General features: G+C 37.4%; 1 protein-coding gene across 1 annotated transcript in view; it reads left to right on the plus strand.

Annotated features, from left to right (window-relative positions):
- Positions 1–15,669, plus strand: part of LOC104510628 (glutamate receptor 4) — a 37,000-nt gene extending 21,331 nt beyond the window's left edge. Inside the window, exons 6-9 of the mRNA XM_010152943.1 lie at positions 1,543–1,749; positions 8,471–8,841; positions 10,172–10,370; positions 15,363–15,669. Of these exons, the coding sequence (XP_010151245.1) occupies positions 1,543–1,749; positions 8,471–8,841; positions 10,172–10,370; positions 15,363–15,623 (1,038 nt within the window). The 3' untranslated portion in view covers positions 15,624–15,669. The remainder of the gene's footprint in view (positions 1–1,542; positions 1,750–8,470; positions 8,842–10,171; positions 10,371–15,362) is intronic.
- Positions 15,670–23,882: the final 8,213 nt, after the last annotated feature.

Genomic DNA, 23,882 nt, shown 5'->3' on the forward strand with positions numbered 1-23,882 from the left:
GGACCTTTCTCTCACACTGAAGTAAACAAACTACATGACTTTCTCCACTCACATTACACAAAGCTCCGTTCTGCCGTCTTTATACAGAGGTGAGTCCTGGGCAGTGTTACCACGGGGAGTAACATTACTTGAGGGTATAGTGCCTCCCACATATAGTCTTTACTTTGCTGGTTTTTCACCTTATAACAGTAAATTAAAGATACTGTTAAGGCTTGTCTATCAAGTTCTTCTCTTGGGTTGATCCTCACCCTGATAATAGGAATTACCTAATGGTATCCAAAAGGAAAAATTTACCTGACACACTGAAATTGGTTTATTCAGTCTCTCTGTTACCCGTGTAACACCATGTATCCTCCATTGCTAAACACCTAACAGAGGGTAGGAAATTGCTGTCGCTTACAGCTGATTTAGTTTGAATGAAGCAGACATTCTCAGACCACACATTATTTTTATTTTTATACTAATTATGCATATAGGAAAGGACACTAACACTCCAAGGTTAGTGTCAAAAAAACAATTGCCAGTGCTGGCACAGAGAAAACTTAAATTGCCAGTATTTTGTGATGTAAATTCAAACACAGGGTGAAATTAGTGACAAGTATTTTATCTGAAACTGGCTATCCATATGAATTATTTGAAGTAATTAAAAATACCACTATAAAGTACAGCTTTACATAATGATTCCTAAAGTCTGAATCCACACAGAGCAAAAAAAAATGTGACCTCGTTTTCCCAATGTGGCCTTGATTTCCTAATCACATACTGTCGTTTCCCAATGACACAATGTTCACTATTGTGATAGTATGGTTTACGCAGGGAATGTAAGATCCACTTTTTGACACGGTTTTTACTTGTTTTTAAAGGTGCTCACCAACCAAAAATATTTTGGTACTTCTTTATCATGCAGCATGTAAAGTCAGAGTCAGCTTAATACCATTCTTGTCCGTGCATATTGCTTAGATTCATCCTAAACGACCTTGCAGAATCTGCACTGTTTATTCGAAGGGGAAGATATGTGTTTCCTTGGGAATGTATCTCTATGTCCTCACTAAAATATATGTAGCTCTTAGTAACTATGCATTCTAAGCCCCAAGAAAGCAAATCATTCAGGCTGTGCATCCAAAATTACATACACAGTAACCACACTCTGTTAGAGGATATGCTTCCTTATTGAAGTCAAAAGTAAATTATACCTTGCATACCACAATCATTTGTACTATATAAGTGCAACCTCTATTCACTCTTTAAATTTAGCATATATTGCACTAAGGTCTTTCATTTAAAACAAAGTAAAATTTATATGCATTCTTGGATAGTTTTTGGTGTTTATGAGTTGTAAAATTGATGTCTTTGAAATGTATAAGCCAAATTACAGTGTAAATAGTACACCTTTCCAGAAGGATTTCTCTTCATAATTTAAATGTGCTAATACTATCCATTAAGTTTTCATAAAATGTGTGTTGCTCAGTCAGTAGATGACATGTTATTTTCAAAGTGTATTCTGTATACTTCTCCTTTACAGTTCTACTTCTTTCATTATAGGAAGCCCCATATGTTATGTTCAAGAAAAACCATGACACGTTTGAAGGGAATGACAAGTTTGAAGGATACTGTGTAGATCTGGCGTCAGAAATTGCAAAACATATTGGTATCAAGTACAAAATTGCCATTGTTCCTGATGGAAAATATGGAGCAAGGGATCCAGAGACAAAAATCTGGAATGGGATGGTGGGAGAACTTGTTTATGGGGTAAGCATATCAATTTTTGAAGCAGGATTTAATTTATCATACTATTAGTCATAAAATAGGAAATGTATGTGCATTTTAATTAAATTTGGCGTCACAGAAAAGAAACAGAATTCTGTTTCAGATCTCTGTGCTTTCATTTATTTTCAAGAGAAGATCAAATAGTTTCTTGCAAATTCTGCTATTTATTCAACTAGTACCTTGTAACATTAGAACATCCATAGTTTGCACGTCCCTCAAAAATTCATTAATGTTAGAACTAATGTTAGAGGCCATCTATTCCTGTTAACATCATAAAACCTAGTAGGGAAGAATATAATTTATTAATTTTCATGGAATGGGGGAAGATCTTTTTAAAAAGATAGGTTTCTTGGTCTAATTGGAAAAATGGAGAATCCATCATCATATATTTTGCTAGCCAGTACTGTGCTAGCCAGAGTTAAACCACAACATAAACATGCGTAACAAACCACTACAGACTAGTACACAATTAGGCAATTCAGGATTAAGACAGTCTTTTAAGACGAACATCAATAATAAAATTTAAGAACAAACCTGGTAAATTTAGCAATTAAGAGCATTATGTTATACAGTGATGTCAAGAAGGATTCTTCAGAATAGCTTAACAGTTAACAATTCTGTTAACACATAAAGTTGCAATATTTAATGAAAATAGTTCCAGCAAACCCAAAGAAATATTTGCAGTATCTGGTGTTACCAAAGTAGCAAAACACAGAGCTGTGCTTGCTGATGGCTGCAGTGGTACTATCTGCATGAGAACAGATCAGAATTCATAGAGAAACTTAATTATAGTGATGGAATAATAAAAAAAAAAAATCCTAAAAGTATTCAGATGGAACATTTCCACCAATGAATTCATAACATGCCTCAATCTCCCTATAAAAAGCTACTGCATATGGGTTGGTCCATCCACAGTTGCAGTTTTCACAGTTCCGATGACAGTTAGGGCCACATGTGGTAGAAATCTAGTCTAACAGCTCCCTTTCTGTTCCCTTCTGTCAGATAAGGATAGCTGATAAATTTTGTCAGTCTTCTCCACTAGCATTAGTTCAGGGGTCTCCTCAACATGAAGTAGACTGTGTGCTGTAGGACTGTGGGAAAAGAAGTCCCAGAGTTTTCCCCTCCATGTAGGAATGGGAAGGTTATACCAGCACCACAAACCTCTCTGTTTTGGAAGTTCATGGAGGAACCAACCTCACTTGTGTCTTTAAAGAGTGGAAAAGCTGGATGATCACCAAGCATGGATATCCACTTCAGTGGCTTGGAAGCAGCTCAGCTCTCACAATATTAAAACTCAAGGGTTTTTCAGACTTATTTTGTCAAAATGGAGGCAACTCCTTGTATGGCTTTTAATTGCAATAGCAAATACTTGTATATCAATGGCTATGCACTGTTTTACACCAGTAGGTTTTTTAAATCATCTGAGAAATTTTACAAATTGTGATAAAATTCCCTTGCCCAAATGTATAGTTTCAGTGGCCTATCATGTAGCTGAAAATTATGGAGGAAACCTGAAATTGCACTTTAGTTTTTTTGGGTTTTTTTGTTTTGTTTTTGTCTACTTTATCAGTCCCAAACTGCCCTAGTACTAGACTGAAAAACGAAACGCTGTTAGGAAGCTCACACAGGGGTTCATGCTAGAAGTGGAATGTGACCTGCAGCAGTTAGCATAGCTGAAAGCAACACAGCTCACAGGCATAAGGAACTTGTTGGAAATCACCTGCATGAAGAGGACATCCCAGAATATATGGTCAGCACTTTTTTTTGTAATGGAAAAGAATGATGTGAAAGCTCTTTAAAGCTTTGATGGCCAAATTTAAAAGCTCCTGAACAACCATCTGTTCAGGAAGGCTGCCATCTGACTGATTCTGGGATTGAGCTCTGGGAATGGACTGCAGCAAAGCTCTTAGACCTTATTTTTATTGAAAGAACTAACAGAAGTTCACTGTTGCACAGTGTATTTGCTGTACTGTCTGAAGACTCCTTGAGGCTTTATCTATCCCAGTGTATCAGTGGCACCAGGAGTGCCCCTGGGCACTGGAAGTTGCTTGACTAATCTGCTAAATTGCAGCAATGGTCCCCAATATATTTTTGGCCCGTAATTACTATCCAAAACAATTTCTGAGCCCAGCTGGACACTAGGATGGGAGAGAGACCATTCCCTATAGGCAGCTTGAATGCAGCCATGCCAATTTAGAGGTTAAATGACTTTCACGGTAGTGACACAGACTGACTTGTTCCAGCTGGTCTTAAGGCCAAGATCTGCTCCAAACATGTTTAATGTACTTTTATAGCTGTAGCTTTTTCTTTGTGTTAACCTATGAAGTTTGCTACGTAAGGTTTCCATAGGGAATCCATGAAGAACACCCTCTCTGCAACTTCCTTGAGTCCTTGCCAGATGATTTACAGAGCATCAGGTTCTCAGGCCTATTCCTCATAGAGAGTGCAGAAAATCAGTCAGCCAGAGACTTTCCTACAAAGCTGTGCTATAAGAGGATGTTCATCTTCCCTGATAGATCCCCAAATCACAAACACAAGTACTCTAAATAGTTGGCTGTGCTTCAGGAAAGGCTTTTTGTATGCAGCCAGGATTGGGACAGAATTTGCAACTGAATTAGCAAGTTAAGGAGATGAGCTGTTTGGGAAACATTTTAGATCCTCTAATTCCCAACCACATTAAGGGATTAACAGACAGTTTTGTGACATTGGACCTTTTCTGTGCCCCACAAAAGGCTCCTCACCTCTCCTGCTCTTTACATCGTACCCCAATGTCTCTGTGCCACCAATAAGCGCTCAGTCCTATCCATGTTCCTGAGATTGGATACATGTGCCAATTTTACCCCATGTTCCCTGGAGACCTGTATGCACTGTTGATTGTTCTGGTAGCTGGATGCCCTCAGATACCACACAGAGCAGCTTGGTTGCCACCTAAACTCTGTAGTTGATTTTTCCATCGTGTCCCTGAGGAAACAGTGTAGAAAGTGCTGTACAGTTGTGCTGTGACTGTACAGAAGGTCATGGTGGAGGTTTGTTTGTTTTCCTGCTTTGTTTTTAGCACTCTGTTAAAAACTACTGGGAAATCTTGGTCATTTGTCCCTGAGGTATCCAAATGCCTGCTTCAGTAGTCCATGATAGCCCTTGATATCAAGCTCACAGGAATAATGCTGGCTGGGGATGAAATGCCATTAAGCATGTGTAACAGGTGTTTCCAAATGAACAGTCATCTCCAATTAAATATTCATTTTCCTGACACAGAATGCTATTCTTTCACTGCTTAATACAAAAGGTCATAACCCATTTCTGTTTAAAATTTGAGAAGTCATGAGCTTCTGAAGTTGAAATCACTTCCTGCATGATTTTTGTCAGATAGCTTTAGCACCTTCATACAGTTGGTACCAGGGAGAGATTTCATTCACAAGGTTTTAATAATATATTCTGGAAAAATAAGTGTCTCAACATCAGACTTAATCTAGTCCCATTGTATAATACCGGAAAGAACCAGGATCCATCTGTACATAGTAGTGGTGCAGCCTTGATTGAAATGCTGTTACAGATGCAGTTGCTTCAAGTGTGAACTATCATTAGCCTTTGTCAAAACAGATTTCACTGGCAACAAAATCATTAATTGTTTGCACCACTGTTACACTGTTAATCATTTAAATCCAAAATTATATGGTGTACATAAACTGGGCAAAGCACAAATGCTGATGATTATAATTCACAGCTATTGTCATTATTTAGCTTTCAGCAATGAAGAGCTTATATAGGCTTTTAATATGTCACACGGTAGTCCTACAAAAATCATGAAAAAATATGATCAGATTGGGAAGGCTGCACTTTTTCCAATTATTTGGCATCTAATTGTGACCTATCTGTATGCTGTTTCTTTGCATTCATTGACACAAAACAGGTTTATCTACATTATGAATTATCTGACATTAGATCACTATCATAAATAGGCTAAGTTCCTATTTCTTCTCATTAACTCGTTAAAGTAGTGAAGACATAATTCTGATGTAGCTCGAGTTCTGCATGTATTGGGGAGCATTTAAATTTGGTAAGATTAATCTTACCCAGTGTTTCACATACAAATTGCAGTGTGCTAATGAGGTCTTTAAAATCTTCACAATTGACACTAAAATGGTGCTGTCACTTTTCCACCTCACATCGCCAAAAGTAACAACCCTCAAGGATCCTTGTTTTAATTCCAGTAGCAATCTGCAGACACAAAAAATGAAGGGTTAGCCAGCGCTTTTGAAGTCCAATGGCTGGGTCTATCATTTACACCATGTTAAGGAAGATTCCAGTATGTGACAAATACAGAGAAGATTAGAAGTAATAGACTGCAGGTTTCCTGAGGCTTTCAGTTAACTTGTTTCAAGTATGCCACATTAGGCGTTCAGAGTGTCTGAAATTTAGAAGAATAAAAGGCATGGACTCTAGAGAAGGAAACCGTCTTTCTAAAAAAAAGAACTAATGAGTGAGATGAGATACAAAAATACACAGCAATACCAGTAGCCCAAAGCATCCTACAATCCTTACACTACAGAAACCAAATCTACTTTACAATTTTCAGGATATCTAAAAATATATTTTAGCCATTTTTTTTTCTTCATATTGTACCTATCTTCATAAACTATCTATTTCTGTATATATTAGAATTATGTAATCACAAGACTTCAAGAAGCCAATTTTTTTAAAATGCCTGGTGTTACAAAAATTTACATTAAATTCAGAGAATTAGCACTATTATCATAATGTTTACTCAAGACATTAGCACAAGAGATAACGTCTGATACACTTGAAAATTGGGATTTTGTGTTGCTTAAACTGTAATATCTTTACATTAAATTATGATACATGTTTGCATCACAATTATTTCAGAATGACAGATATAATCTGATGATTAATATATAGCAATTTACAAATTTACATTTTTAGGCAATTGCACTGGAATGAGTCAGTACTTCTGAATTATTCAAAATTATACAGCTACCAAAATAGTTTTAAATTTTAACTACATGATATGAGTTTTGAATTAAATTAAAAAATATACATAGCTCAGTATAACTTAGTGTATAAAATAAGAAAAACATTATTTTAAATGCATTTATCTGTTTCGACATTGTGAGATGACAAAAATGCCTACATTTCACTTTTTTCTTTATGACACAACCTATTTATGTAACACGGATTAAACTAGTTAAGCACATCCTTATTTTTCAGCATGTTTTAATCTCATTGAAAATTGATGGGATTTAAATGTATCCTTGTATATTTTACTGAGTATCAACATCCTTAGGAACATCCTAAAAAGCAAACATGCTTACACGCTTTGCTAAAATATGGGCTATGTATTATATCTTGAAGACACTACCCTGTTCGGGCCAACTAAGTATTTAGAAAACTATGTTGATTCTATTATGGAGATTTATGAATAACTCTTAATTGTGTCTGTGAAGATGACTGAGCCTGGGGTGGGGTAAATACAGGTAGATTGTCTCATATATTGAGGCCTGACGCAGAGCATTGGCACTGCAGAAGGCAGGTTGTGAGTCTACCTTATCTGCAACCACAAAACGTGTTCCCCAAATATGCTCGGTTACCCTCCTTAGCCCATAAGCCGTAAAGACACTGGTCACAGAGCATGGGCTCTGCTCTGTGAACCCACCTAGAAACAGTGCCATGATTGTGAACAGGAGGAAGGCTTCAGGATCTTCTGCATCTGCTCCCCTCTCACCGGTACATCTTTTGTCCCAGTTCCTCTTACCATTCCCATCTTCAGTACTGCTGTAATGACAGCTTTAGCGTAGAAGGCAAGGCAAACAAGGCAAAGCAGGACACCGTCATGTACTGTTGAGTCCCTAATGACAGAAATGATCCATTACCACACTGCAGTACCTCACAGTTCATGCAGACATAACTGGTAGCAGCCATAATCACCATCATCATCAATAACAATTCGTTTAAGACTGGCATCTTCCTTCTAAAAACATATTAGAGAAACATTAAAAATTATTTCTGTCTCAAATGGAGATGGATTCAGCACACCTTTTTATCCTTTTATTGCATGATTTCGCACAACTGTTTGCTGTATATTTGCCTTTTTGCACTGTTCAAAATCTTATTCATTCCTATTGAACTGTCTTCCCCCAAGACAACCGTGTGCAATTTTGTGGCATCACATCAACAGTTAATCATCTTTGCTGCTTCATGCTATTTGGAACTTCCTTGCATCTATGAGCTGGCTTCCCTCAAAGAATGACTGTGTCTTATGAAAATATGATAATAAATTACTCTTTCTGGGATCTTATGAAATAAACTCTATACACTCAGTGATAATACAGTCATTCTCATTTTTCATTCTTCCCTGAATTTCTTTACTTTAAATCTTAATGAATACCTAAAATGATCTACCTACACTGTTGCCCACCTCCATAAGATTTAAGAGTCTTCTCCTTAGCAGGAAAATTAAGTATTTCTATAATTCTGTAAAATAAAAATCTGCAATGTGTATGTTTTACTAAAAGAATTTTGAGTAAATGTAGACTGTGATAGAAAGAAACAGAAAGATGGTACAAAGTACATTTAAGCCACAGCATCTTGATGTTAATGACTGTGCTGGTTTGGATTTAGCTGCTTAGCTGAGTGTATAAGCCAACTCCAATTAACCTATACATCTGTATTTCTTTTGTCTTTATAGAAAGCAGAGATTGCTGTTGCGCCTCTGACCATCACTTTGGTACGAGAAGAGGTCATTGATTTTTCTAAGCCTTTTATGAGTTTGGGGATATCCATTATGATCAAAAAGCCCCAGAAATCTAAACCAGGAGTGTTTTCCTTCTTGGATCCTTTGGCGTATGAGATCTGGATGTGCATAGTCTTTGCCTACATTGGTGTCAGTGTGGTCCTGTTCCTAGTTAGCAGGTTTAGCCCATATGAGTGGCACACAGAAGAACCAGAGGATGGGAAAGAAGGACCCAGTGACCAGCCTCCCAATGAATTTGGCATATTCAACAGCCTCTGGTTTTCCCTGGGTGCCTTTATGCAACAAGGATGTGATATTTCCCCAAGGTTTGTGTCAAATCTTTTTACATTTGCATTTTATCTTCAACAGTGAGGCATAAAATCTTCCTTCATTTATTTTCCTGGCAGTGTTTTGAAGTTCATTCTTTAGGAAGCCCTTTCATTTTTTTCTCTTTTTTAATAGCTATGATAAGGGCAACAGAGAATCTGCTTTGAATTTCAGTCATTACTATTATTTTACACATGTCAGTGTGCTTAAACCACAAACAGCTCTCAGAAACAGCAGGTATACAGAGGGGCAATTCCACTGCGTTGACTTCAGAGGAGCTATGTTGTTGTTAAATCAGTTCCATTGTATTACAATTATGAAATCCACACTATTGTGCTGAATATTTGCCTTGCATGAATGAATGTCGCATTTCTGTTCTGTGTCAAGTTCCACAGCGCTGCTTCGAGAATTTCGCAACCTAGGAGAGAATATTTGACCGTTTGTTTCTGAGAGGTCACGCTGTGTGGCCTCACAAAGTGGGTGCCTCAGATGTAATGTATGATTCCAGTCCTGAATTTCTGAACCTTTTAAGATGTTTTGGAACTTCTATGTGCAGTAACTAAAACTTCTTAATTAAACATTATGACCCAGTCTTTCAAATCTGAATGCTTCATTTTAGCCATTAACAGTGAGATTTTTAAAAGTATTCAGAATTGGCCTAACTGCTACAAGTGAACTTAGCAATAAAACTACTGATTGAGACTGGATGTACATTACTTCTCAACAGCCTTCTCATCAAATTACAGGTATTAAAATAGAAAATATAATTTTTTCTTAACATAAATATCTCTGTTACCACAAAATGCTTGCTTCTTAATTAAGAAAAATGTGAAAGTTCAAATGATTGTGGTAGTTTGTAGAATATTTGATAAATCTGGGTGACAGGAACATTTTAATCCTAGAGCCAACATAATCCATGTGCAAAGCCTTTTGTGTCTTTTTTTTTTTTTTAAGAGGAAGCAGAGAAAGCTACTGGTTTTGCAGCTACCATGCTTTACTTTTGCCTCCAAAAAGAGATTACCTATCCAGCATTTCTGACAAATTTTTTGCTGTTAGGCATTTCCTGATATAATAAGAACATTGGGATTACTGCTCAAGAGAATTGAAACTTCTGTATGTATGTGATATGTATTAATACAGTGGACTCTGTACTGTAGGCATTAAGATTCAAGAGAAGAAGCATTTATTAGTATTTAAAATGCAAATGATCTCCCTCCCATGGACTGTTACTTAATGATACGTGTTCAGCAATAATGGTGCCTTCTCTCTCTCTCTCTCTCTTCATGGCTTAAAAGACAGGAAAATGTGCATTATCTTATTCATGTTTAGATCCCTCTCAGGTCGCATTGTTGGAGGTGTCTGGTGGTTCTTCACGCTCATCATTATTTCATCCTACACTGCTAACCTCGCTGCTTTCTTGACTGTTGAGCGAATGGTCTCACCCATAGAAAGTGCAGAAGACCTTGCCAAACAAACCGAAATTGCTTATGGGACACTGGACTCAGGGTCAACCAAAGAGTTCTTCAGAGTAAGTTGGCGTATCCGTGAGAGCAGCTCTCCCTACCGACTGCTCCTATAAGATGCTTGGAAGGGTGAAATAATGTTACTTGCAATTATGTGTAATATAGTTTGAAACTCCTGCAATACTTGAGCTACATTTTTACCCCCACGACACTATTTGTTGGAGTTTTCAATTATTTTACCTTATTTTTCCTGTCATGCTGGGCAAAAGAGGTGCCCGAGGGATACTGAAGCCAGTGATAATTAAAGCAGCATTGCACTATTGATTCATCTGAAGCTACAGTACTGAAATGATGTGCAGCATTGAAAGCCTATGATGATAACATGGAGTCTTGCAGGTTTTGTTTCTACTTATGGATTTGGCTGTGTGCATTTTGCTTTAGGGTCTTGGGTGGTGGACAGGAAATGCATTTTTTAATTTGCTGACTTACAGCTGAATAATAAAGAGATAATATATCTCGGGGGGATGTGGTTGGAGAATTAGGAAATAGCCTGAATATCCACTCATATGTCTGTGCTGTCTGTATTGATTACTTCATTTTCATTTGCTTTCCTCTGTTATTGTGGTTGGTACGTAATCTTCATCGTTTGCTAGCTGGAAAACAGGGAGCCTGGACATCACAAGGAGTACATAATAACCAGGCCTTCCTGCTTTATTTCATGTCTCTAGCAGATGGAAGTTAAGCCTAGCTGACTGAACGTGTGTGAGTTTAGTGTTTAAACAGGGCTCTGAATAAATGCTGAGAGATGGCAATCCTTCCTTGGAAATTACATGGGTTAGGAGCATTATTTATCTGAAAGGTACAGTTTAAGGCACTCTTAGAAGAAAGGAAGATGGTTTGGTAATTTTTTCTTCTTGTCTAATTGAAAGGGAACTGTTCTGTTCCCTTTCAATTAGACTCCCACACACCATGACTGTTTTCAGTTTGGCCAAACTGAAGTCAGTGAATCATAAAAAAATTATGGATGGGATTTATGAACTATAGACAGTATCAATTCAAGGGCAGTTACTGCGTGACCCCCAAAACATCTGTTTTGAAATAATCTTTTTATTGTGAGAGATATGGCCATAGAAGAACTTGCAAGTATTTTCTATTAGCTGCAGGAAGACGATGCCTGATGAGATATAAGTGGCACTTAATCAACACACAGTGGTTGAACCTTCACATAATGATGTTGTCCAAGGAGTTTAGTCTATGCTAGTTTTCCAGATTTCTTCTGTAGACGTTGGAGAAAGAAAAACACCCCTATGCATCCTGCATGGGACAAGTGTGTTAAGTTGAAATGTATCATCTGTTAAAGTATCTTCCTCTTTGCATCAGCTCTAGAGGGATCCCCCTGAAATGGCCAGCATGCTCAGTACCTCATTTTTTAATGGATAAAGTTCAATGACAGGTTTCTAACTACACCTGTCTTCTGTAGCCAGGATGTTGATATACACCTAAATATAACACTACACATGCTCTCTGGGAACCTTTTTTTTACCATAAGTGGTAGAAACTCAGCCTGTGGTCCCTGGAACCCTCATATCACATCAGATGTCTACATAAATGGTGGAATTACGATATAGGAGGCTTGTCTAAGAATTGGAATATTTTAATCCTGAGAAATCTAGCCAGATTTCTTATTTTCTTGAAATAATCCCTCAGTATTCATTATTTATATTCCTCTATGCTAACCCATAGATTCTTCTTTAGCTCAATTTGTGGAAAGTTAGGTATTTGATTTTGGCAATTCTAGTTTCAGTCCATCACAAGCTGAGGTGGTAACCACAATATAGGCATTCAATAGTTCATTCAGGTAGAACAAAGCTGTGATGATAGTTTAAAACGTGATTCTCAGGACAAGTCAGGTTTATTTAATATGGGCTTAACTTGTTTCATTTTCAAGAGCTGAAAATCAAGCATTGATTTTCAATGCTTCAATTTTTTTAGGTGATCATGCAAAAACTAATTCCCAAGGAAATTGTGAAAAATTAAGGAATGGGGTAGTTTTAAGAGTTTCAGAACACTTCCACAAGTCATTGTTTTGAAGTACTGAGGTCAGGTCTTTTGACATAAAAACAGTCTTGGTCCAAAAATTTCAGTATTTAAATACTTTTTTCTTTGAATCAATATTTTATGCAAGATTTCTCCTTGAAGATTCTTTCACTTTAAGATTAAATTGTTAAGAGAAAAAAAAAAAAAAACCAACCCAGTCAGTGTTCTCTTTATATTTTTTGTTTTATTTCAAATTACAAAGGGAAACATTAAAAGTATCTGCATATACTAAATATAGTTGCATATGCAAATTTTGAAGCTTTACCAAGATTTAGACACTTGATCAGTTTTAAAAAATGGTGCAGTTGAGGCCCTGTTATCAAATGGTTTCTAACCTCTGCAACAATATAATAATTGTTTGTTATATAATAGGTACTATTATATATATAGTATGTACAAAACAGGGACAAAGATAAAATATCATTGACAGACAATATTAGCACAAACACTGCTTGCATAGTACATAAATTAAGACCTAGACTGAAACAGTAGTATGAGCAGACTTGTTTGCCAACTCTAACATTTTGTGTGGTTGGAGGCAAACATCACCACTTCTGGGATTAGAGTAATGTGTAACTTTTCTGTCAGTGATTACTCTCTTGCTGAAGATGAGCTTTCAGGACATTTTCTCATCATTTCATCATTTCTGATCAAAATGTCAGAAACTCTGAACTGCTGTTCAGTCTGCTTTGATTCCAGATTGAAAACGAAAAAGGGAAAAGTAATTTTAAAGCAAACATAAAGAAAAGGACAACTTTGATACTATTAGGTATTTACTCTTATTTTCTGTTTTGGACACAGTGAGAGTTGCATTTTCCAAGCAGCTTGCTCAAGAGGAAAAGAACTTTGTCATGCTCAGTCCTACCCAAAAAAGCCCTAAATGAAAATTCCTGTAGCCTATCTGACTGCCGGCTAAAGCTGCAATGTTCCTTCATATGATAATAAGGGATATCTGTTGGTTCACTCTTCAATTTTCACTCTGTGTTGACATGTAAAAATTGAATGTTAACAAATGAAGGCTTGGAAGAAGAAAATGTTCTTACACAGCAGATGCCTTGGTAGACTTGCGATATTTTTTTGTCTCTTGATGGGCAAAGGAAACTAGATCCTAAAAAAATAGATTTAAATACAACCTTATACAGTTGATATAGGGCATTGTTCCCTCTTACTAATAGAGCTATTTTATCTGTTGCATGTTGTTAGTTTTGAAGGAAAGTGACCTATTAGATGTTTACTTTGTAAAGAAACTGATTATATGTCTGTTAAGATGTAAAAAATTATTGGAAGTGAAGGCAGATAAAGGCAAGTGCATATTCTTGAAATTATGCCTGATTCATTGCTGCTCTCTTCCTTTTATTTTTTTTTCTTCTGTAAATTTAAATCCATGAAATTACATCAGTATAAAGCAAAAAGAATACATGGGTGGCTTAGTTTACGTTATGCTCTCAGCCACTATTATGCAAATGAAAAGTAACTGTGACTATAGTGGAAAAAGGGTGACAAGGCAGGATGTGATTATGGACGTGCACAGCTGTTGTTAATTTAAATGTTATTATATTTGACAGAAAGATAAGATGATGTATACAGACAAGCTAAAAAAGCAAGGATAATTTATCATGCTCTCTTATATGGTATTTTTATTGAACAATTCTGGTTAAATGCCACTTACTTTCATGTTAGACCAATCATTCAATAATTCGTAAAAAGAAGTGCTTCAGGGAAATAGCTTTTACCTATACAAAGGCTCAGTTGCAGGCTTTTTAAAGCCATTGTCAATTTAAATAATACCTAGATTATAGGATTTGATATTTGTTTAAATATTCTAAGGCTTTTTGTTTTGGGGCTTTATAATAATGAATATTTTCCTGGAGTGTTCAGCACAGTGTAGGAATGGGCTCATAGACAAATCTTGCTTGTTGATTCAAATAAAAGCTGACTTGAGCATTGGGTTAAAAAGTCCTTTTTTTCAGCATGTTTTAGAGAACACAAATGCCATATATTATCAAATAAAAACACTGTATAGTGTTCAGCTGACGCACTGCTGGTTTGCATGTACTTATCCCTGTTGCTGGAGGAAGCAAAGGTGTTGAATGAATCTAATGACCATAGGAAGCTTCCTCCCTTCCAATGGAAATTTTTGGGTTTATTTTTTATTAAGTTTTATGTTCGCTTCCATCTTTCCTTGTGGTTACACCATGCAATCACAGACAGGAAAATTTCCAACTGATGCACCCTAAGCCACGAATTCTTTCACATTCTTTGAACAAACACATTTCTTCTGCAATTACTTGCAGGATCTTTAAAGTAAATTTACTGATACTGCAGTTGTAAAAACATACCTAATACTTCTTTAAGAAGGAAGGGAATTTCTTTTCCTTTAATACCATATTTGGTCAATTTGCTGTTTCCATTTTTTGATGTGAACCATGTCTTGAAATGTTGTGCAACCTTTCTGAATGTAAATTGAATGAATTTTGGACTCTGTTGAAGGAGAAATCTTACTTAAGGTGTTGTTGTTTTGATGGTGTAAGACATGGATGTTAGAGCTGAGAAATGCTTCAAGATTAAGCTCACTATTTACGGGGGAATATTTTATTTTTTCTCTTTCCATACAGACTTAGGGTGGGTATCTATTCCATATATAAATTCCTAAAAGACATTTTACAACACTTTGACTGTGTCAACCACCTTTATCTAACAGTAAATTCAGGTCTTACCTTTGCAGTTGTTTTATTGTGACTGTTAGAGGCTAACACCCTAAAAATAATATCTGATTTTATCTGACTGATGCTGTTATTTCTTTTGAAATAATCATGGAATTCAAAGAAAATACATATCCAACTATGATTTTCCAATTGCAGTTGTTAGAAGTATTAAGTGTGATTGATTTGATTTTGAACAGTGCCATTCTGAAATGTTGCAACATTCTTTTGTTCTAACTTGTTTTTAATTTTCTCCAGAGATCAAAAATAGCAGTGTATGAAAAGATGTGGACCTACATGAAATCAGCAGAGCCGTCAGTGTTCACTAGGACTACTGCAGAGGGAGTAGCTCGTGTCCGCAAATCCAAGGGCAAGTTTGCCTTCCTGCTGGAGTCCACCATGAATGAATACATTGAGCAACGAAAGCCATGTGACACCATGAAAGTGGGAGGAAATCTGGATTCGAAAGGCTATGGCGTAGCCACACCGAAGGGTTCTCCATTAAGGTGGGTGGAATAGTATAACAATATAAAATGTGTTGTTATAGTATTCCACCTTCCCTGATGTCCCTGATATAGCTCTTTTTGTTTTGTGTGTGAACATGGTATGTTATTTTTTTTCTTCCATTTCATTTTTTTTTTGATCAACAAAGGTAACCATTTGTAATTCAATATGGATTTAGCAGCTATAGTTGGCATATCTTTCAAGGCCATATAAAAACCAAACTGGTTGAACACTAGCTACTTGAAATCAGCCTCAATACAATTAACATCAGCTATTATATTTCATCAGCTTTATTCACCAAATTCAACCCTTTATAGCAGCATTATACCTACATTATCTGCATCAGTACCTGTATCAATAATATGCCTACATTTTGTTTTGTTTATTGATCTTGGCTGCTAATTTCTGAATAAGAAGCTGCTTGTAACATCTTCATTCAAATGTCACCACTTAGAGGCAATTAGTCCTTCATTAAAACAACTTCACTGAAGTACTTTTATTAAAGCACCTTCTTATTTAGAAAAGAGAATTTTGTGTTTCTAGCATTATGCATTTCAGTACTGCCTTCAAACTCACCAGTATTTTCTTTATCATGGTATCAGACACATGCAGTCAAGTACGAGAGGTTTGGATTCACAGGCAGAAGAACATCATTTTCTCTTCATTCAGATTATCAGGGAAACAAGTGAAGTACTAGTTCTGTGTTTAAATTGGCAGTATTTACCACTGTAAATTTACCACTGTGTTGAGTTTGATGTTTAAGGAAAACAAAACGTGCCTTTTTCCTCTGGTAGACTCGCCAATTTTCTGCAAAGCAAAAGAGCAACTAGCAGATTGTGGCCTGTGGACTCTTACAGCGATAGGGCACATGCAAGTGGGGGAAATGGCCTGTGGAGCAACCAGCACCCCTACCCTCAAATTTCACCCATGTGCTCATGATAAGGGGTTCCAACAGGCTCTGAGGAAATAGATTCACAAAGGAGATGAAGTGGGTCAAAAGAAGGGATTGCAAGCTATAGTGCTGTGCAGGAAATAACTAAGGAGGTACCTATCTACATCCGTGACCGCAGAGCAGACATCTTTACCACTATGCAGCTAACTAGACTCACTCTTAACTCACCAATTTAATCTGCACATAATACCACAAACCTCAATAGCCATAACTGTATTACATGGATGGGGATAGGAGTATCATCAGAATCATTTCCATTCCCAGCAAAAGAAGATTTGTATGTGCAGGACAGAATCAGCCCAGTTATTTCAGTGATTGAGTATGAATTTTTGGTCCTCTCAGTACCTCTCAGATTTAAAAACAGGCACTTTCACCTCACTCTCAATATGAGAAAATACTAATTGTAAAGATAAACATGTCCAGAACTCATAGGGTTGTTGAAAGTAGAAGGCAGCAGATAACGGGAGAGGCAGATCTACTATCTGGGTATATTTTCAGAGCACTTTTTAGTTTATATTTCTAATAGATTGCTATCTTCTTCTCAGTGTTTCAGACAACCCAGAAGTGGTAGGCTGCACTGCAGTTTAGTGGAGCTGCTTTCCTGTAGTAAGGAAATGCCCATTGCTGACGGTCATGCTTTATTGTGCCAAACCTAGGGCAGACTTTAGGAGTCACTTCAGCTGCTGTCATATATATCATAGCAGTGGGCTGTTTGCTCTAAACATGATTGATGGTGCTCTTTAGTCCCTTCCACTGTTTTTTGCAGAGTATCCAACACCAACAACAAGAGTTGTACTGTTGTAATGAGCACTAGTAGCCAGTGTAAGTTGGTTTGTGTCAAATTTAGATTTATTTCAGGTTTGTTCGGTTGGCTAGATAAGAATAACTAGGAGTAATGGGGCCAAGACATAAAGCAGTTAGAAGGGTGAGGGCCTAGTAAAACAGTTTAATAAGAACAGAGAAGAATAGCACAAAACATGATTGTAAGGATCATGTGTGAAATCCTGGATCCATCCCAAATAGAGACCAAGTTCCCATACGTTTCAGTGAGGCCAGTTTCATCTAACTGGAAGTCAGAAACTATCATTAGGGTGATTTGATCAACAGTATTTAATTTTTCACATCCTATCTTCAAATGTTTTTCAAAAAGGGGAATAGGGGGAATCCCACCCAATCTGAAAATTGGACCAAATCTTCTTTCAAGCTGTCTCGACTGGCTGTCAATGTCCATGCCTTTCCCAAGCCTTTCTTTCACATGTGCTAAGCTGCTTGTTCTCCTGCTGCAACCCATTCCCTCCCCAGCCCCAGTGACAAACCTCAGGCAACACATCAGTGTTGCTGACCTATTAAAAACATTAAGCAACACACTTAATGTTACACTTAAATGTTCTGTACAAAAATAAAGAACAAGCCACACCTCACATTCGTACCACCTGTTCCATGTATGTCTATAGACAGTATTTAAGAGGGGAAAAGCTTCCTACCCTCATGCTTTTGAACAGATAAGGCTCAGATGTAAATTTTAACTGCATGCTTCAGTATTTTCTGAATTGTTTGAAATTGTAAAACGTGCTGGTTTTGCTGTTTTGACTGCATCCAACAGAGTAGTGTTTCTGTTACTGATCAGATGACTTATGTAACTTCTGCCTACACAGATAATTGCAAATATTGAACATGCAGTTTGAAATCCATGAAGGGCAGACTAGCTAAGCTCATTACATAAATTAGTCAAAAGACATAATTTGCTATGGGAGTTGTAAATTCTATATTTTATTTAATAATCATAATTGCCTATTTGAGTTATGTGTAGACAACAAATTATGTAGTTCACAAATAATTGCAAATAGCATATAAATGTTAAACATTCACACTCTGTTCTTGGGCTGGTTAGGACTAGGGGAAAATAACATTTTTTTCAAATGAATTATTCATTGCACATTATTCACTACACTCTTTGAACACCTATTTCACTAAACATACCAAGGCCAGGCTGGATAAGGCTTTGAGCTACCTGGTCTAGTGGAAGGTGTCCCTGCCCATGGCAGGGGGGTTGGAACTAGATGGTCTGTAAGGTCCCTTCCAACCCAAACCATTCCGTGATTCTATGATATCTAACTCTTAATCCTCCTCCTGCTTACAATGATTATTAATCAGGAGTTTTTTCACTGTAGTAACAACTGCATAAAATTTATGTGTGTGGAGAACCAGGCCATATATTTTCACACATCTAACACTGACAGAAAGTGGGGTAATCTTTATCAGACTTCCTGCTGTAGCGTAAGGCTAGCGATGGTTTCCTGCCATCACATCACTGGGCTCATGTTCATTACAGAGCACATACCCATCCCTTTGCTCATGCGGATGAAATCCACCTGTCAGAGCGATCCAGGGACCGGTCTCTCTGTTGCTCATGACCCTACACATGAGCAGGGTAGTGGATTTTAATTTGAAACTCTTACTTATTGGGTTCCATGCTACACTCCTGCAGTGTTCAACCAGTACCTATTGGCTAATTGGAATTATTTGTTCTCAGTGCTGGTACAGTATTAGGATTTATGCATATCACTGGATGGAGGAGAATGGGAAATGCCTGATGTGTGTTTCTTTTATGCCCACTGGGCAGTACCATGTTACACATCATGTGTGTCTCCTTCCTTCCTTCCTTTTCAGTGATATTCATTTCTATATAAAGTGTTGTGGAATGCTGACATATTTGAGAAGGAATGTGAGATTGAGGGCAAAGGCTCTCATCACAACACAGCTTGAGTTTCTCTCATGACACTACCCAGCTGTCCTTACTACTGTTTCCTCCTCCTACCACGGTAGGTATCTGTCCAAAGCTACTGTGTAGTAATCAGTGTGAATTAATGAGTTTTTTTCTTCAAAGGTGGTGTTTTCAAAGGTTGTAAAGAGAGTGCTGCTTATCTACTTAGCAAGACCCGCCTTTCTAAATGCGTTGTTGTTAGAAGATGTTCCTGTGGCCAGACTTCTGGCCATTGTGGATCACCCCTGGCTCGTCTACTATATCACTTGCAGTAATCTGTGTTTCTAGAGGGCAGTACTTGGAGATCTTGTACTATGGAAATCCTGTGCCTTGCATGCCTCCGATTTTCTGGTTTAGATATTTAGGCATCATAAACGAGTTTCAACAGTGATGAGCACAAAAGAGTTCTCCACTCTAAGAGGTAATGAAAAGGAAGTGGAGGTAATTTTGTCTTAAAGGTACACTAAAAGTTTTTCTACTTTTTGTACCTTGAAACTATTTGATGCAAAGGTGACAGGTTGAGCTAAAAAATGAGTTGTTGTCATTGTTTCTGTGATGGTTTTAACTAAGGACACTTGGCTGTCCTGTCCTGCAGCTGACAGTATGCAACATGGATGTGTGAGACCTGATCAAGTCATGAGTGTTTGGCAAGAGACATTGAGTCCAGCCAGATGAGAGTGGCAGGATTAGATCTAGCCAAATAATAAAACGGGTTGTAAATAGATTTTGGTCTATGAAACATTTATGAGATGTTGATGTATTTTAGAGATTGGTGATGGCTGTTCACCAACCTGATGAAATCCAGAGCTATAGAGAACTTAAGTTCTCACTACTGAAATTATGGTTGACATTTCTAGATATGACTTTGGGATTCTATATTTAATTATTCAGGTATCTATTCTTTTATGTACTAAAGAAAACTCCTGCTTGACTTGAGGAGGAATTGTTTATGGTCTGAGGAGGAAGAAGAAAAGGTCCACATGGTGATATCTGCTGGTTCTTTGCAGTGTGGCAGCTGGTGACATGAACTGACTCTCTACGCTGGCTAAGAGCCAGTTCTTTATCCATTCCTTATCATGTTTGTATTAACATGAGGGAATGTTAATGTGGCAATGTGAAATGTGGGAAGTGCAACAGCGAAACAAATGATGCAGATGTGATTTTCTGATCATTTGGCAATTTGAGTGAAGCGCAAAGTACAGCATGAGTGAAACTTTGGATTTTAGTTTCCATCCCTTGCAAGGATATGCAAGGAGTGCCCTGGAGAGTACCTGGGATGCAAAAAGCATCCCAACAGTGCCCTGTCAACATCTTATGGATTCTCCTATTTTATATAATACTGCAATAACTGAAAGAGATTTGCCTTAGAAGTGGGGGATTTGTTGTGGAGGGAACTTCTCCTTGAGGGAACCTGTGAGTTTATGTGACTAAGGTAAAGATCTCTTATGAAGGGACTCCTTGTGTGCATGGGCTTTAGAAACTACCATCAGTGCCTTCAGTCAGTCCTTGTTTTCCTGAGGTAAATCTCCAAAATTGTTGTTCTTTTATTCCTTCATTTTGATGTGGTATTACAGCTGACAATGTCAATTTTGCTTTTCAAGGATATATATCCAGTATGGTCCCTTAGTTGGAAAACTAGTGATGAAGGAAAATGTATTTTGGCAATGCGTGATAATTCATACAAAATTTTGTCACACCTTATGTAGGATGGGATATTTCCTATTCTTTTAGAAATGTTTTCATTGACCTGAAACAAGCTTGGGAAAATAAGGATAAATCTGATAGTATATTTTCTTCCAATGGGACCATTAAACTTTTTATCTAGTTCTGTCCTGGATGTTTTCAGAGACCAGAGTATAAGGAGGTTATTGTGGAAGGAATTCCCAGATCATTATTCACTGTCAAAGCTGTTATTGTGAACTTAATATATTATTCTGGTATATACCCAGGTTCTCTTTTACCTTGTTTTTGTAGATCAGTGAATGGATAATTCACACCAAGCTCTGTGTGAAAAGAAACAGTCATTACACAGTAGTCACCTGTAAGGATTGATAAAAATGTTTCCACCAAAACTTCTTGCATTGTCAGGTTTCTAATGATTTTTATAAGATTAGAATTGTGTGTACAAAAAATGGGTACGATGTTCACAGATTCCCTCTGAGTAAGAGGAAGACTTGGAAAAAATGTTTGAGCTGACCACCCAATTTACTTACAGAGTCAAAATTTATTTACTTTATCTTGCATCATAAAGTAATCAGTTCCCTGGACTACTCTTCAGTGTACCCTGCATTGTTCATTTTTCAAAGTACTTCATAGTTTTTTTTTTTTTAACCAATATCACTGAAGTAGCTGTTCTACTTGTGGTGTCCCTATGCATCTGGACTGCATTGTTTACTCAGTGGTGTGTTCCTGTTTCTAGAAAGGTACAGAAACCGGCAAAGGTAAGGTACTCTTGGGTCATCGTGGTGAGGTCTGTGCCCGGTATGTTTTTGAGCATTTTTCTGGCAAATCAAAGAGAACGAGCATTTCCTCTGCTCGCTAGCTGTCCTCCAGCTGGCAACAGTGGCATCCAAATACCTCCCCAGTCCATTCTGAAGACAAATGACCTTGACAGTGAGGAGAGATGCAGAGGAAACAGGCTCAGGGTTTTTTTTCACGTTTCTCTTCCCCTGCTAGAATGGCTGGTCTTTCCCATAGTCAGTGTGTTATCTGTAGAGGCAGTCCTTTCAGCAAAGCACTGATGGAGCTAGAAACTGACATTATGTCTGATGCAGAGAAGTTTTAGGGAAAAATGGTGAATAATGGAGGTTTCAGTATAAAAACGAGTGATGTGAAATTACTGAGTTTGACCTCCCTTCTTTTAAAGCAAGGCACACTGGAGAAAACAAAAATCCCAGCATAGCTATGGAGTGGTCTGTTGATATTTACCACAGGAGTTTAGTCAGGAGTTTTACCGAGATTTTACAAGGTCACTGCTTTCTGTGATACAAAATTATTTGAAAACTAGAATGTGATCTATAACATTTTATGCATATTGTAAACATTATCCTGTTTGACTGATGGTGTAGACTATACTGTATGACTTTGCATAATATTCTTCCCTTCACTTTAGGCGTAAAAAGGCTTGAATTACCACCCCATTACCCATTCAGTGTCAGAGCTTATAGCCTGGATATTTCTCAAGCAGGTCAGATCCTTCAGAGCTCATTGGGTTTTCTGTCAACTAAAAATAACATTTACTAGGTAAAAAGGCAGAAACTGGACCACTGCTTAGCAAGGAATGTAAAAGTCAGGGGTCAAAAGAAGATCAGTAAAGAAACAGCTTGGCAATGAATGCTAGCAAGTTGTTCTTTCAGCTGAACCTGGGAGGCATACTTAGCTTCGGTTACCTGGATTATTTCTGTCTGAAAACAGAGTATCTGTTTTTAAAGCAAAAATAAAGCTGGAGATCAGAATTCCAGCTTGCTCTGTTTCCCAATGTTGCCTATTGGATTAATCTTATATTTTTTAATCAAGATAAGGGTCTTTCCCATACAAAATGAGTGCAGTAAAAAAAAAGGAGGAAAATTTGATGATGGCTGATGAGCTGCATAGCAAGATGTATGAACAATGTATTTAAGCAAAATTTTCTTGGAGGAGTTTTGCCCTTTGTTGAAATTTTTGCATACAGAGGCAGGAAATTGTAGTAATCCTGACTTAAGTCACCAAATTGCAGAGAAAAGCATTGTTATTGAGAGAGTTTCTGATATTTGTGTCTTTAGAAGAAAACAACTTATTAGTGCCCATGATGCTGCACTCACTGAATTTTCCCTGTCCTGGCAAAAACAACAACAACAACAACAACAAAGGCAAAAAAAAAAGCAGTCTATCTTTCAAGTACTTCAAAGAACCACCTCTGATTTACCTTGCCCCCAGAGCCTGTTTCTTCACTGCCACTTGCAGGAAGTCTTCACCCTCAGGCTTTGGGGGGATTCATAATTGAACAAAGCTCTCCATGGTCTGGAGGAGAGAGCAAAAGTCACAGGAGTTCGTTCTGTTGCCATTTCTGTTTTCCTACACTATGAATGACATCAGAAGCAACTGGTGGAAGGCAAAGCTGTTCATAGAAGCTCAGCTTCCATTTGGTTGCACAGTCACAATCTGGTGCCCCTCTGCTAATGTCATCCTGCTCCTTACTCCGGGGAAGGGAGCAGCATTTTATTGAGAACAATTGTGAGATGAGGTGCCTGTGAGCAGGACTGAAAGAACAGAGCATGGAAACAGCAATAAAACTATTGCCAAGAAAGGTAATTTTTTATCTACGCATTGCAATGACAATAGGTATTTTTTAGAAAGCAGTATAATCAGTATGAAGGTTGAAACTACTGTTCTGTCTCTTCAGCTCTAGCATTGGCTCAACAGCACAATGAGGCTTTTTTCTTCTTTATTTTCCTTCTTTACAAGATATTTCTGCAAGATACCCAAGGTATTTGTCCTTCCTTCCAATATTTAGTGATTACTAAAGGTGAAATTTCTGTGCTGTCATATAGAAACATTGTTTGGGCCACTCCATGGTGGT

The sequence above is a fragment of the Eurypyga helias genome, unplaced genomic scaffold (assembly GCF_000690775.1).
Source record: "Eurypyga helias isolate BGI_N326 unplaced genomic scaffold, ASM69077v1 scaffold286, whole genome shotgun sequence".
Lineage (NCBI taxonomy): Eukaryota > Metazoa > Chordata > Aves > Eurypygiformes > Eurypygidae > Eurypyga > Eurypyga helias.